Below are 15,152 nucleotides of genomic sequence, written 5' to 3' on the forward strand. Positions count from 1 at the left end.
AATTTGGTGGCGTAAAGGATGGCAGATTGGGTTCATTGCAACAACTGCTTCGTTCGACCTGGGGGAGGAAAGATATTTTCTCTGACGAACTGTGGCCACATGTATTGTGCAGAATGTCTAAAAGGTGAGTAGTAGTGGAAGTCGGTGAAAAATGATCGAAGCTCGAATAAGCTTAATCTTAATTTGATAATAATTAAAAAACGCTTACAACTATGAATAATAATAATAATAATAATAATAATAATAATAATAACTTTATTTGAGTGTCTAGTCTTCTAGCTAGCCTTAAGCTTACTAATCGGGGACACTGTTAAAATTCAAATATAATATAAGTATAAAAACGAATTAATGCTGTTGACATTATTTTGACCTACAGCAAGCCCAGACCATTGCACAATATGTAGAAGAACATGTAACTCAATCATTTTATCGTCGCAGGTAAGTGAGCTGAATCTCAGTGAATGCAGCGCACAAACCATGTGGCCATATCGCGCCTTCAAGTGAGTGATTAAATGATTCTTTGAGAAAATGATTGAGAAAATCATTCTGTTGAGAAAATGATTAAAGTAAAGTAAATTATTCTTCCTTCATATCCACTCCAGATGAAACCCGAAGTTCAGATGTACTTCACCGATCCCGCTGATTTGTCCAAGAAATACCACTCACAATTGTCACAGGTAATAAAACACATTCTAAAATTAGCGTATTACAAACGGGCTATTACATTTTATCTTCAAACCACCATCGCTCTCTCCCCACCCATCACTTGAGAGAGATTGTGATATTCTTCGAGTGCTATTGCCCAGTGCATGAAACGATGTTTTGGACTGAAATTAGTCTGAGTTAAAAAGAAATTAATTATACTGATTCGTCAAAAGGTTTTGAAAAATCAAAAGTTTCAATGTAAAATGCATCCTGTACTAATTTCTGACAATCGACAAAAACATTTCTAAGCCACCAAATTTCAGAGTTAAGCATTACTATTCGAACTTGCCGAGATCTGAGTTACGAGAAAGATTCTTGTGAGGTCCTCTAGACCCGGTTCTAGAGCACTGTCAAACTCGACAGGACTTATCAAAATTAAAAAGCGTTCAATTCAGTTTGAGGAGCTTAAGAATATTTTACAAGCTGTATTTACTCATTTTTCAAAATTATAAACTATGGTAGACTGCCTCCAGGAAGAAGCATGCGTTCGAGACATCAAGAACGAAATACCGAACGCACCCTTAATAACAACCCTTCTCTCTATAAATCTTTACATGTGTTCTCGTTATTATTGTTGATTTATACAAGGTTATGGAGTTTCAAAAAAGCCACAGACAGAGACTAGCAGCAAATAACGATAAAAAGGTACTGTCAACAGAATAAGAGGCAGATGTTTGTCAGTAAAGGGAGAGGGAATGGTATTTTCCTGATTTTTCAGACCTTGCATTCAGTTCGTTCAACAAAGAAAAGGGAGGGAGCGGGCCAACAGACTGCTTTCTCTATTGTTCATGCAGTATTCTCTCAAAAAGCCAAATCCTGCTGTAATAAGGAAGTAAACGAAAAGACAGTGTGTGTTTCTCTCTTTATAATTTGTTTACTTTTGTTACTGTTCCAGTGCATTAGAGGAGCTACTTCTAAGAATTACTGTATAAAGAAATTTAAGCAGATGTTTGAACAAGTTAGGAAAAATATCTGCCACAGAAAAAGAAAAAAATGTAAAGATATGCGATGTAAAAATGATATTTAGAACTCCACTACCCTGGTAGACTTGCAAAACAAACTTTTCCCCTTTTCTTTTCATGTAACTCGTCTTTCTCATCTTTATATTTATTTCTTCCTTTCTTTTCGAGCGCTTCCGTGTCTTGGAGAAACTAATTTACGTCTAGTGTTGTCATTTAAGGTTTTAGCGGCAGAGAGGCTTCAGAGAGAAATGTCGAGATTCCAAGAACTTGAACGGTACAAGTCAATTTCAATTTTCGTTACTTTTAAGTCACTAAAGTTCTAACTAAATGGCTAAATCCATGTTCGTCTTGTTTTTACATGGACCGAAAAATACCGAGTTACAGTTGACGAGCAAAACGTCATTCACCCGGTCAATCTGGTTTAGTTAACCTGCGGGCAAAAATCACTCGTTCTAAACACAATCTGAAAACCTGTAACAGACTGGTAATATTTAATGACGTCAGTATCAAATAGCTGTGCATTTTGAGGGAAATAGACGAGGAGGAGTTTTCCTGAGTTACCGATAACGGGACTGATTTTGTTATCCTATCCAGACATGCAAAATATGAAAACGTATTTCCATCTCCTGTCTTTCGAGGAAATCACCCGCCTCGTTACAAACGAAATGAACGGGATGTATCTTAAGGCCAGTGTGATAAGCCTGGAATCAGCGCCAATCATAGCCCGCGTGGCTGACTGGATATCTTGCGCGAGTGGTTTGCCAGGCTCCCGCGCGAAATCCCGCGAGCTGTACAGAGTAATCCAATCAGTTTGCGGTCAGAAGTTAGCCTCGTACTATTAACAAAACGCTGTGAATTTTCGCAATTCCGCCATCATACCTTTACAGGCGCATAACTTCAAGTAGCTATTTTTGTAATCTGCTCACTATTTTTTTTTTAAATATGTGTTGAACAGGGAAGTTGCTGTCCTGCAAGAAGAGAACAGTCACCTAAAGAGGCTACTTGCTAGTAGTTCGAGTAGACCGGGAACCCCTCACAATTATCGCAACTCACCAGGGGCAGCCCCAGTGAAACGAGGTAAGTATATGGAATGAATTACACTTGAGAGTGCATATGATCTTGAGTGTATTCAGAAAGAAAATGTGCCATCAAACCTTACCCAACTTGTGGTAGCTCTCCCCCTATACTTTTAAGAACCAACTTAACAGTTTCCCACACACTCACTCATCCTCATCGGGCCCATGAGGACTCTTGAGGCCGGTCGGTTTCCGTAATCAAGTAGTTTTATGGGGTGCAGGGATTAGCCGCACGCCCAACCCCAAAACTGGAGGGCCAGTGACTACCATTTAGTCTGGCCCCTACCCTTTGACCTGCCCGCCAAGGTAAGACCTGCTGGGGGAAGATCGCCGGGCGGTATAGCTCTCAGGATCATTGAGGCACGCAACCTCCCCCTCCACGACAAGGCGGTAGTCCAAGGAGGGAGACTTTCCATTTTACTCCTAGCTTAAAACTTTATAACAACTTGGTTCAGGCTTAATAGTTAGCCTCCTTGTAATTACAGGTCACACACCATCTCCGACGGGCAGCCAGTACTCAGCTTCACCTTACGGTAGGACCACACCTAACAGGTAAAATTTATTAATTTGATTGAATATCTTTCCAGTATCACTGATTGTTATATTAATATTCTTTTCATATCTTGATTCCTAGTGTTTGAAAAAACAATTAAAGCGCGCGTAATATCAATCCTACATCTACGACTGGCTGTATCAAGGGTCATAAGACTGAAGTGCAGTTTTTCACGTCGGTCGGAATTTCCGTGTCGATCTAAACAATGAAGAAACCAGCTATTTTCGGCTAACATGTTGTTCAATGTTAGGCAATACGTACTCCGTGTCAAGTTTTCGCGACAACCTTCGTGTTGGTGCTGATGCTAGTTTTGATTGGCTAATAAATAAGAATCGGAAACTCTTTAAATTCGAATACGTAGGTTTACTGAAACCACTCGTGTCATTCTCGGAGAGCCCTGAAGTGGGGCGGAGGCAGGGGGAGAGAATCATGAATCCCATTTCCCAGGCCAAATTTCGCCCAAATCGCATTCCCCAGCCTATATTTTTTCCAAATACCGGTCATACTCCCATGTTTAGCTATGTTTCTGTGTGATTTCCTGTGAGAACAAATCCCATTTTCCCGGTGAAAATAATTTGCAAATTACTACCGGTTTTACTCCTTCAGGCCCCTCTTCCTTGTCGGGGATAGAGAATAACTGCCTCTCAGCGGGAGCACTAATGGTATTTTTTTCACTTCTCTCCAGCTCACAGAAAGAGAATAAAGCATCAAACCAGTGGCAGGTACAGTGGAATTCATTTGTCAAGTATAGTCTGACCCAGTTCTGAGTATGTGGAGGAGGGCTGAATTTACGACTTCTTTCTAATTTTATTTCAGAACCAGTTATCCCGCACAGCGTCTGGCCCCGCGAGATTGTCTGTCAGGACTCCACCTTGTAACGGGTTTATGGGTGAGTAGTATTTCAGTCTCATCCGGCTCACTAATGCTCGGATTTGTTATGAGTGGTGCTAGTTCACGGATGATGGATCCAAGTTTGCACTGTTTTACCGTTAATTTCAATGAATAAAGTATTTACTGCTGCTGATTTTCCCATTGTTTTTCTTCGATCACGCTTAAACACCGTGACACAATATAAACTATCGTGTGCGCAGTTACGGTTCTCATTTCGACTGAGGGAAAACTTTTCTGGAAAGCGCTGTATGTGAACCAATGAGAACCTTGATAAGGGGCCGCTTAAGTTAATAACTTGTTTATTCCAGTTTACACGGCTGTCCCATAACCGAGAGCAAACAAAAAAACGCGTGGAAAAAATCATTTTCAAGTTCTTGCGTCGTATGCATGTTCTGTGGTTTATTTTTGAATCGCATGTGTAAGTCAGGCTTTAGCAGACAAGATGGAAAGCCTCTATAAGATTTAATTGAGCTCTTCCGTGCAGTCAAACCGATTTGTGCTTGTATTGTCGTGCAGAGCTAAAACTGTTCAAACGACCTTTGGAATCTCGCTATAAAGAGTTCCATCAAATATCCCGAAAACACATTCAAAACTGTCAGATTACTCTTGCTCTAGGTACAATCAGAAAAACGCCATCTCCAAACAAACAGCCTTTGTCGCGTCCAGGGTCCGCAGGAGGAACACCTGGAACTGTCCTTAGGTAAGCAAAATGGAAAGGAGAAGGATTACACTAACGTGACTATGGCTTAATGCTTTGAACCCAAAATTAGCCGGGTCAGAATAATCATGTTGAAAACTATTTTTAGTTCATGGGGACTATTTGATCACTGGAGAGAAACGATGGTTGTGTTAACTCGCTTGGTATAGACTGAGGTATTTATTCATTGGGTAACAGAAGCTACTCTGGATTGTAGCTTGTGTTATTTACCGAGTTGTATTTTAATGTATGACGAAAAAAGTCCTTCTGCGAGAAAACGATTTTCTAAAAGTAGATTCGTATTGTTTTTGGCCGTGTCACTGTATTTGTAGATCCCACCTTCAAGGGATGCACCTGTCCAGGACGGCCAACACTCCGGGAAGTTATGAAGCAGCTACGCCCTCAGGGCTTGGAGCAACCGGGGTTTCGTATTCTCCCATGTCATCGCCTGCCATGTTATTAACAAACAGGTCAGTCAATTCTCCTTTTCCCCCTTATCGTAGGAATCTGTCAGAATATTCTCGGCAACACCTTTTTATTAGGAACTTTTTCCCCAGTCGTTCTCTGGATTTCGTAACCATCCCTATTCAATATAGTTTCCTCCACTAGGTGTCAGATCCTTTCGTTGATAGATCACTGCACCGTCCTAAATTGACTAAAAGCTTCACTACTGCCGTTTCGTTCGTTTCTACATCTGTAGACTTTTTCTTTCTTTTGTGTTTCAGGTCGAGCACACCAGGCAACAGTGGACTAAGCAACAGATCACAGTACACAACTCCCTCATCATCTCAAGGCGCAACACAAATTAGTTCTACACCCCACCAGACCGACTGCAGCAGCCGTACGTACAATATTGAGTCAATAGTTTGTCGTTTCGTACCGTGCAATTTGGTTAAGACAATTCAGGGGTCCACAGTTAAGTAATTTTCATTTTTTTTCACCATAGAGGAAGTTGAGATGTCGACGCCGCCAAGTCAACTAGACCCTTCCAGAAGACAAATACAGGTGCTATTATCGCTTTTCTTCTCTCTTTATTTTATCTTTCTTCTCGTGGTTTTATTTTCATCACTCGTTATTTTGTTTTCAACAGCTAAGATACCAACCGAGATCAGCGGTAATAAACAAGCAACCATTTGTGTGAGTATTGAGAAAGCGTGTTTAATTGAATACTCAATCGGGAGAACAAGTACCATTTTCATGCCTTACTAACTTTGTCATCCAGCAGGCTACGCCGCGAGGAGAATGGGAAGAGACGCAGAAAGCCCTAGGACTGTTAATTTTATCTATCAGCTCGAAATGATTTGTTTCTTTTTTTAATTTTGAGTTCACCACGCACTTTGCACGTTGCGAATATCTAAACCTTCCTCTTTGTATTGGTTAGCAATTTGGCTTACCTATACTTGTCTTAGCTATGTTAACATAACAAACTGCCGGCTTTGTCGGTCTGATGGAGACGCATCTCCACTTCAGTTCCCGACTTGTTCTGAGTTTCTAACGGTAAGAGAACTTTCACTCACTGTTCTGTGCTTTTTTTATGATCAAGAATTAAGAGCTAACGTCCGTACTGTTAAGTCTAGCTCCGTTCGCTGTGCTCAAATAACTGAACCACTTTGACTGAGAACGTTTGAAACTACAGATTGGATACACAAGCCTTAGTGAAAACAGGCGTTATTTATAAAGACAGCCCGCGTATGTCATATCAGCAATTCGATTTTCAGACAAGACATCCCACCACATACAGTCTTCGAGTTACCTATGGCTTAATGCTTTCGTTCTCGATATTTGTTCCTTAGATGTTCATTTACCAGGCTTAAGGAGGTAGTTAACCCTTATTTTAAGAAAAAAGTCGAACATTTCATAAAAACTACTTTGAGCCCCCCTAAGACCCCTATCTATTCAATTTTTATAATCCGCTTTTATTTTTTGAAAAATTTGAAAATCCCGCCTAAAACGGCTAATTAATTGAGAAGCGGTCAATTATTTATGCATAGCAACCGTCTGTTTACACTTTGTTTATTTTGGTTGTCATGGGACTTTCTGTTCCGCGTTAGGTCAAAAGTCCCCTAAAAGTCGTTTCCACAATCCTTAGAAGCCAAATTTCACAGAGTCCAGTCCAGATTTTCACTTGCAGTAACCATAATGCAGCGCGGTGGTCAAAGATTCGAAGTTGTGATTTTCTCGAAAGCGTGGTGTGGTGAAGTCAGATTGTTTTCTCGAGTATTTTTACTTTTTGTGCTTCATGAGATGGTCGAACCTGGAAAAAGGAAATTCAGATCGGTTAGGAGAAAAAAAAGAAAAGGTTTTTGTGGCCATAATGGGGCAAACAAACGGCCAAAGCTGACAAAGGAAGCAGATCAAGATGGCGGCGTGGAAGGTGAAGTCAAAGCCGGAGGCGAGAGTGACCTCAGTGAAGCCGAAGATTTGCCGGTGAGAGCCAATGTTTCTGCCTCAAAACTTCAGAATTCTTCCTTTTCGAGGTATGAAGAGCGAGAAGGCATCCTGACCCGAAAGAAGACGATCAGCGTTGGGCTCGGAGCTACATCAGCAGATGTTGACCAAGTTGCAAGCGGATTTAAATTGCAAGATGCCACTCTGTTGAGTGAGTGTATTGCCTCAGCAGCAATTTGCAGCTCTTGTCGCGAATCCCGATCAAGTCTCAAACTCTATCAGCGAGATTATCAGAGGGAAGGACTTGCTGAATGTCTTTTTCTCAAATGCTCAATTTGTGGTCATGAGACTGACTTGAAAACTAGCAAGAAACTTGGAGGTGTTGGTGGAGGTGCTCATGAAGTCAACAGGAGGTCAGTGTTGGCTTCCCAGAAACTTGGCCAGGCTGGATTGACAGATTTTTGTGCCAGGATGAATCTGCCCCCACCAGTAACCAAGAAATCTTTCAATGAACACTTAATTCAAATTGAAAAGGCTGCTGTAGAACATGCTAAAGGTGAAATGCAAGATGCTGCTAGGAGACTGGTTGCAGTTACCAAGGATAAACACCCCGACAGAATTGAAGAAGAAAATGGCCAAGCAGTGGCAAAGGTAGCAGTTACAGTTGACGGAACATGGCAGAAAAGGGGCCATTCCTCAAAGATCGGTGTGGTGTTTGTGATTTCAGTGGCTACCGGAGAGATTCTTGACTACGAGGTCAAGTCTCTTATTTGCCACGAGCGTCGAGCTCGTGAGCATATGGACAAAGACACCGAAGAATTTAAAGCTTGGAAAGCTAGCCATACAAATTGCCAAATTAACCATTCCACCAGCTCTGAGGACATGGAGGCTTCTGCAGCAGTTGAAATGTTTGGTAGAAGTAAAGAGAACTACAACCTGAAGTATACAACCTTTGTGGGAGACGGTGACAGTAGTTGTTTTGGCCGAGTGCGAGAAGCCATGGCTGCAAAATATGGAGACAAGTACACCGTAGTCAAGGAGGAGTGTGTTGGACATGTCCAAAAGAGAATGGGCACAGCTCTTCGGAAGTACAAAAAGGACATGAAAGGAAGAAAGCTAGCAGACGGAAAAGGTGTTGGCGGAAAAGGGCGGCTAACAGACAAACTTATTGACCGCATTCAGAACTATTATGGCAATGCCATAAGAGAAAATTCTGGCAACCTTGAAGGAATGAAAGGGAATATCAAGGCCATTCAGTGCCATATGATAGAGGACAAGAGCTTGTCTCTGGAAAAGCAACATAGACACTGCCCAAAGGGGAAAAACACATGGTGTAAATTCTGGGCAGACAAGCAAAACCAGACAAACACATACGACAACAGCAAGCGTCTCCCAGAAGTTTTCATGAAAGAGTTAGATCCCATTTTTGAGAGATTGTCTGATGAATCTCTTTTGACAAGGTGCCTTCAGGGACTCACTCAAAATCAGAATGAGAGTGTCAATGCTCAGTTGTGGTCCAAGTGCTCAAAAACAACATTTGTTGGTGTGCGAAGAGTGTGAATAGCTGTTTGCGAAACTGTGACAGTGTTTAACACTGGGGCAGCTAATAAAGCTGTCATTATGGATCTTTCTGGAGTGAATCCTGGTGCAAGCATGTTGAAAGCTTTGAGGGAACAAGACAAAAAAAGGATCAAAAGTGCAGGACAAAAAGTTTCATTGAAATATAGGAAACAAAGGAAAAATTTGCGTGCAAAGCGGAAATCGAAAGGAGAGGAATCATACTCTTCAGGGGCTTTTGGCCTTGATTCAAAGCCTGAGACAACAGTTAAGCAAGGAAGGAAAGTTAAGTCCAGGAAAAACATTCAGGTGTTACCATCCACAAGCAGAGAGGAACATGTGGAGATCACATTTGCAGAACCAGTTTTTGAAGTTGTGGCCCCTTCAAAAGAGCAGTGTATTCATGAAGAGAACTGAACTAAACTGAACTTTTTGCCATCCAGCCATGTACTTTAGCTGGAGAAAAACTTTTCAGTTATACCTAATTAATGTTCTCAGTTGATCCTAAGTCAAAAAAACCCTTGCCTGGCAAAATGGAAGGGTATTACGGTGAACTGCATTCACAGCACATGTCTTAAATTTTAAAAGCATTTTTTCTTAAAATCACATGTTTGAGATTTCTCACACTTGTGGCAGTTATATCTTTGCCAGTTTTCAATGGATTTTTCTGATTTTTTCACAGGATGTGTAGTTTTAACTGTATTGTGCAATGAGTGAATTAGTTTTGGCCCGTTATGGCAGCTTAGTTGGTTGCTATGGAAACATGCTACTTTACACAAGTGCGACCTCGATTTGACGAAACTCAAAAACTGTTTCACTCATTGCACAATTTACATCCATATAAGTGTCCTTGCAGAGTTTTGTTGCTTTATTGTTTATATTTGCTAAGATAGGTTTGCCATAAAATAGGAAGTGGACCACATTTTTCTGAGGTTACCATGGCAACTGGTGGGCGTGGCATCTTATATGTCATGTCAATTTTTTGAACTCAATAAGTTCTATGTTGTGTCCAAATTTCATGGAGTTTGGTTGAATCCTTAAAAAAATATGTCACTGTTTTATTGTATACCAAATAAGGGTTAACTACCTCCTTAAGAGATACTTATCTCTCGAGTGCATTTGGAGAATTTATTAAGCAGTTTGCGTAGGCGGCATCTCAACAAAGCACCTGCTGTTATAATTGTCCTCGCCGGTTTTGCGAGGAAGTTGCCGTTTACTCCTGTCTTCCGGCGGAAGTCTGATGAAACATACCGCATAGGATTAGCCTACCATTAAACGTTTTTGAAGAGCCACAACCAGGCGAAAAAATTCTAAAGTTTCGTAGTCTTAAATGGACCCACCTAAACAAAACTATTTTGTTTTCGACATATGCCGGAAGGCTAAAAAATCGACTGCAATTAAGAAGATCTTGAAACTTTCATTATTATCTGTGCAATGCCACTTTATTTGCTTTTTCTATCTGTTATTTGAACACTGTGACAGTTTTTCACGACTGATTACAACATTCGCTAGCCTTTTCTATGAGAGGCACGGATAAATTCCCAGAGAGGGCTTCTTATTTTATAAAACTGAGCGGAACACTTAAACTCGTACTTGCCCCTCCCTATAATATTTCATCCTTGTCACAAGTTGGCAATTCTCTAATCTGTGAAGACAATTTAGTTTATGCCAGACACTGGCAACACATGATGACGGAAAATTAACCATACGTTTGCGCCAAATAGATCATAGTCTCTTTAAAGTGAGGAAAACGATGGATTGATAAGCCTCGTCACAGACTGCGGTTAGATCAAGCAAGTGAGGGACCAAGTTATCTAGCTGAGAGTACGGGGAACTAATAACCACTGGCAATCAATCAAAAGTAATCATAAACTCTCTGAAATTATACGGACGTCTGCCACTCAAATTGAACACAGATTCGCGGTTTAATTAAGCTGATAAAAACCTCGCGCTTGAAAAGGGATCTCATTAAGCTTTCATTCGGCGAGCCAGCAAGAATACTGAAAAAAGAGAGAAGAAAAAACAGCAAGGAGGTATACAATGGAAAATCAGACAGAGCCCGAAGCTGAAGAGGAAAATTTGTTTTCAGAACCGCATTATATCACAGGGATCAAAGTAGCAGCTTACTGTGCTATTATTGTGACCTCGTTGGTGGGTAACAGTCTCATTATTGCAATAGTGCACAAGAATTACAACCATCACATGAAGACACCGAACAACTTCTTTGTCGTCAATACAGCGGCCGCCGATATCCTAATCACCGTCTCTAGTTCGACAGAAGCCGTCATTACACTGGCTTTGTCCAGCTGGTTGGTCCAAGGCACGTTGGGACACGCTTTGTGCAAACTGAAATCCGTTGTAATGGCGCTGTCTGCACTGGTAACCACCCAAAGTTTGGCCACAATGGCAGTGGATCGATTCATTGTGGTGTTCTTTCCTCTTAAGAGGATCATCACGCGCCATGTGGCCCTCGGGATAATAGGAATCATATGGATCACTTCGATTATCTTCACAGTCCCGATGATTTTCCTAGCGAACGTCCAAGAGTTTAAAGGCAGTAACATTTGTTACCTGTCGTTCTGGGAATCCGAGTCGGTCGAGATTTACTTCGTGGCCATCTTCGTCTTGTTCAAGTGCACGCCGTTAATAATCCAGGGCGCTCTGTACACTGCCGTGATGCTAAAGTTATGCCTGCGAGAGACACCGGGAAATGAGCTTCATATTCCAAATCACCACCACTATCACACTGAGAAGATGAACAGAAGAATCATAGGCATGCTTGTTGCAATTGTTCTGCTGTTTGCTATCTGCTGGCTTCCCATCTGGATAGAAAGCATGCTCTGCTTCCAAAATTTCTCTAATGACATTTGCAAGTCACCACATATTTATTTTCTCGTGTGGTTCCTGGCCTACAGCAAAAGCGCGATAAACCCGTGCATTTATTTTATTTTTAATGAGACTTTTCGCCACGGTGCTTCGGCGCTCTGGATGAAAATCACCCACAGCCGTTCTCGGGGGCGTTGCAGTTTATCTCTAAGAAACAATCGCGTTACCGCTTTACAGAATCGAGTCGCGCAAGATGATACGAACAATACAAGAAGCGCACCCTTAAATACGACAGCTTAGACCGCCATTGGAGCTATCCTTCATCGTCTACACCATCCAAAGGTAAACCTCCGTTCGCCGGACGATGACTTGTTAAAATTATTTCCCTTTTACGTTAAAAATGGATGTCATTTTCACATTATGAAAATTAAGTTTGCTTAGGAAGAGCCCAATATTTGTACATAAAATTGATTTGTACCATGATGACAGATTGTAATATAACCTTGTCTGTACCTGTCATTCTACCAAAGTAATAAAATCGCCAATTTGATTGGTTAGTTACGTAACTGTTTTCATGTCTCTTTTGGATCTCTCCCGCTACAGAGTTGGAAAATGTTTAAATTAAAACAAAACACAAGTGCCATACAACACAACACTAAAACTACGCACCTCAACAACACACGGCCATAAAACTCACAATTACACAAATTTGGCAGCACGCTATCTATTTATAAATTTTATCTGCAGTGCCCGTGTTATCAAGTACGGGCGATGACATCTACACAATTTTGCCAGAGCCCATTAATCAACAGCGTTTCTGCAATAAGTCTCTTGATTGAACAATTTCTAAAGCTCTCGACTGACAAAAAGTAATAAAAAAAGGTAGCCAGAATACAAGTCAGATTCTCGTTGCTAAGTATTTCCCAGCTTTTAAAAAGGGTAAATGTATTTCACTAGGTCAATGCAAACCAGTTGGGGCGTCTTTAGTACTCTGCGTCTAAGGTGAAAACTTGTTTAATGGAGTCTTCTTTCGCACGTTGTTTTGCTTCGTTGTGTTGGTTGCTCCGTGTTGATTCTTGTCACTGTTGTAAGGAATACATTATTCGTGATGAAACGAATGTCTACCAGAATAAAAGTAACCGTTTTAAACAACTGACAGGGCACTTTCTAGCTAAGGAAAAACCCTCGGTAAAGTTGGTGCGTTTTAAACAACCCTCTGCAAAGTTGGCGCGTTTTAAAAGACTCTCAGCAAAGTTGGCGCATTTTTTTTTTTACGAAAAAACTATAATTTGGCGACTGGCCACTTGACGTAAAGGTATGCTAAAATTTACGGACGTTGTCACCCCAAATATTAGTTTTCCTTGTTTTTCAATACACGTCAAATGATCCACACAATCGAAGGCTTTCCAAGACCACACTGCCAAACTAGCGACTAGTATACACCAGTGTCTTACGCTCACGATCACGGGGTTACGTTATCAGCCTTCTTTTGCGAGGAAATTATACGTCTGCTGGGTGAGAAAACAAACAACAACAACAATAACAACAACAAAATAGTATTTCCCGAGCTAATACTTTTTCCTTTTTTTCTTTATCTTCTTTACAGGACCACACCCTCTTGCACACCACGTTGAGACTACGTACAGGACGCAGAGTATTTATTGTACCATGAAGATAAAAACGTATAAAACTAGCTTCTTTTGTACATCGAGTTTACAGAAAATATATAAAAACCAATTATCTCTGAGTTTAACTGAACAGCTAGGGCGGTGTTTGAATGTAAAGCTGGTGCAAAAACTCTCGTCTTACGTGAGCTTAAAAACCAGAGCGAACATGTTTCTGTGGTCAATCAGGTGAAAAAGCCAAAGCCAGTTGACATTAATTTGGCTGCAGTGCTTTTCTGGGCCTGTTTTGAAAACGTATCGGTTATATAGCACCTTGGGAAGAAACGAGAAGCACACTGATTACTCTGGGTTTAAACTAATTTGCAGACCGTAGAAAACCGCTTTATCATTACATTTTTTCATTTTCAAATATTTGGGGAGCAAACTCAAAACAAGGGAATCACTGCAATAAGACAAACCAAACTCGTGGGTGTAAACATACAATTTGCCAAAGCAAGAAAAAGTCAGATCAAAGTTTACTTTGTTTGTCTAACTGATACCACTGAGAAAATACGTGCTGGTCCTTACTGGTTCGGAACTGTTGTACAGTATTCCGAAAACAATTAATATACTTCGTAGGAACAAGTAAATGTTTGGTAATAATCTCACGCGGTGGACAACGGTACGTTGCTAAGCAACATGACGTATCCTATGACGACAGCAACAAAGTTCCCATGCAGCCGGTTCCCCTTCCCCTCTCTTCCACCTTTCTCAAGGAAGGAAAAAAGAGTTGCCTAGGAACGGGTTGTAACAGCTGCTGTGCTCGCGACTGCGAGCCGGGTAGTTTTCCTGAAACTCTCCAGGCGTCGGGAGTTGTAACAGAAATACGACGCTTGTTTCTCCGTCCAACTGGAGTGAGCTGGAAAGATTTACCAGCTTTAACTCAAATAGCTCGTTCTTATTCAACTGTTCGTATATAAAGGACAACCGGAACTTAGCTACCAAGTCCTTGGGTACAAGATATTTACAATAAATCGTTCTAAGAAACGCTAGAGAACTTAAATAAAATTCTCCACCAACTGGTAGTTATTGTTGTATATTTCCCAGAAAGCCAGGTGGACGCTGCTGTCTTCTGGCAGCAAGTCGTTTTCTAAGATCTCTAACTTCAGCCATAAGTTCCAGTTCACGCTTCTCAAACGTTCCCCGCTGACGTTCTAGTGAAGGTTCTGTGACAGTAAAACGCGGCAATATTTAAAGTCAGGAAATGGTCATTTGCCTCTATGTCGAAACGAGTCTTGGTGCGAAACCATTCAAAAGAAAATGTGTACCGCCTACATGTTCCAACTCATTTTCAAATAAAAGGTTAGCACGAAGACTCGTTTTGAAACAGAGGCACGAGGTAACTCGGAAATGGCCTTAATTGAGTCAGAGGGCAGTAAACAGGTAACAGAGTCCCGGAAAACTGAACTAGGGAATTTCTTTAATTTGCTCTGTAACTTATGTTAAAGTGCCACTGAAACGAAATTTTCGTACTGTCTTTTTTCAGCCCAATTTATAGTTTGAAACGTGCTTAAAATAATGGTGAACTTTATTTCTGTCAAATCCTAACGGAAAGTGCTCTTTTTAGCTGCTGAAATCGACTTTTTGGAGCAAAACTGTGTCCGGGCTCTGGAACCGAGTTTAAGGACCTTGTGACGTCACTGGTTGTTTTCACGCAAGAAGCGCTTAAGATTCTCTCTTGTTTTCACTTGATTCATTTCAGTTTATTCTTCATATTGTCGATACTTACTAGTTTCCTACCTTGTAATTTCAGTCCAGCCTTGACAGGAAATACACATCATAAACGTTGGAGGGCGCCAAAGAATGTAGATTCACCAAAATGAATGCTACAGA

General features: G+C 41.0%; 4 protein-coding genes across 4 annotated transcripts in view; 3 read left to right on the forward strand and 1 right to left on the reverse strand.

Moving 5' to 3' along the window:
* Positions 1 to 13,350, forward strand: LOC145464872 (E3 ubiquitin-protein ligase RNF212B-like). The gene is given in 15 exon segments (XM_081448674.1): positions 1 to 124; positions 377 to 438; positions 603 to 677; positions 1,294 to 1,350; positions 1,886 to 1,941; positions 2,623 to 2,744; positions 3,229 to 3,295; positions 3,982 to 4,018; positions 4,113 to 4,185; positions 4,803 to 4,887; positions 5,217 to 5,354; positions 5,610 to 5,725; positions 5,831 to 5,892; positions 5,894 to 6,021; positions 13,262 to 13,350. Coding segments are annotated over 15 exon segments (1,212 nt in total). The 5' UTR covers positions 1 to 18; the 3' UTR covers positions 13,290 to 13,350.
* Positions 6,698 to 9,919, forward strand: LOC145464849 (uncharacterized). The gene has a single exon (XM_081448648.1). The coding sequence runs from the start codon at positions 7,024 to 7,026 to the stop codon at positions 8,830 to 8,832; it is 1,809 nt and encodes a 602-aa protein (XP_081304774.1). The 5' UTR covers positions 6,698 to 7,023; the 3' UTR covers positions 8,833 to 9,919.
* On the forward strand, positions 10,459 to 12,243 carry LOC145464857 (neuromedin-K receptor-like). The gene has a single exon (XM_081448657.1). It carries the CDS (start codon positions 10,870 to 10,872, stop codon positions 11,953 to 11,955), a length of 1,086 nt encoding a protein of 361 aa, XP_081304783.1. The 5' UTR covers positions 10,459 to 10,869; the 3' UTR covers positions 11,956 to 12,243.
* LOC145464838 (TBC1 domain family member 31-like) overlaps positions 13,297 to 15,152 on the reverse strand; it is a 24,687-nt gene continuing 22,831 nt past the window's right edge. The window contains exon 25 of the mRNA XM_081448641.1: positions 13,297 to 14,485. Within this exon, the coding sequence (XP_081304767.1) occupies positions 14,346 to 14,485 (140 nt within the window). The 3' untranslated portion in view covers positions 13,297 to 14,345. The remainder of the gene's footprint in view (positions 14,486 to 15,152) is intronic.

The sequence above is a fragment of the Orbicella franksi genome, chromosome 13 (assembly GCF_964199315.1).
Source record: "Orbicella franksi chromosome 13, jaOrbFran1.1, whole genome shotgun sequence".
NCBI lineage: Eukaryota > Metazoa > Cnidaria > Anthozoa > Scleractinia > Merulinidae > Orbicella > Orbicella franksi.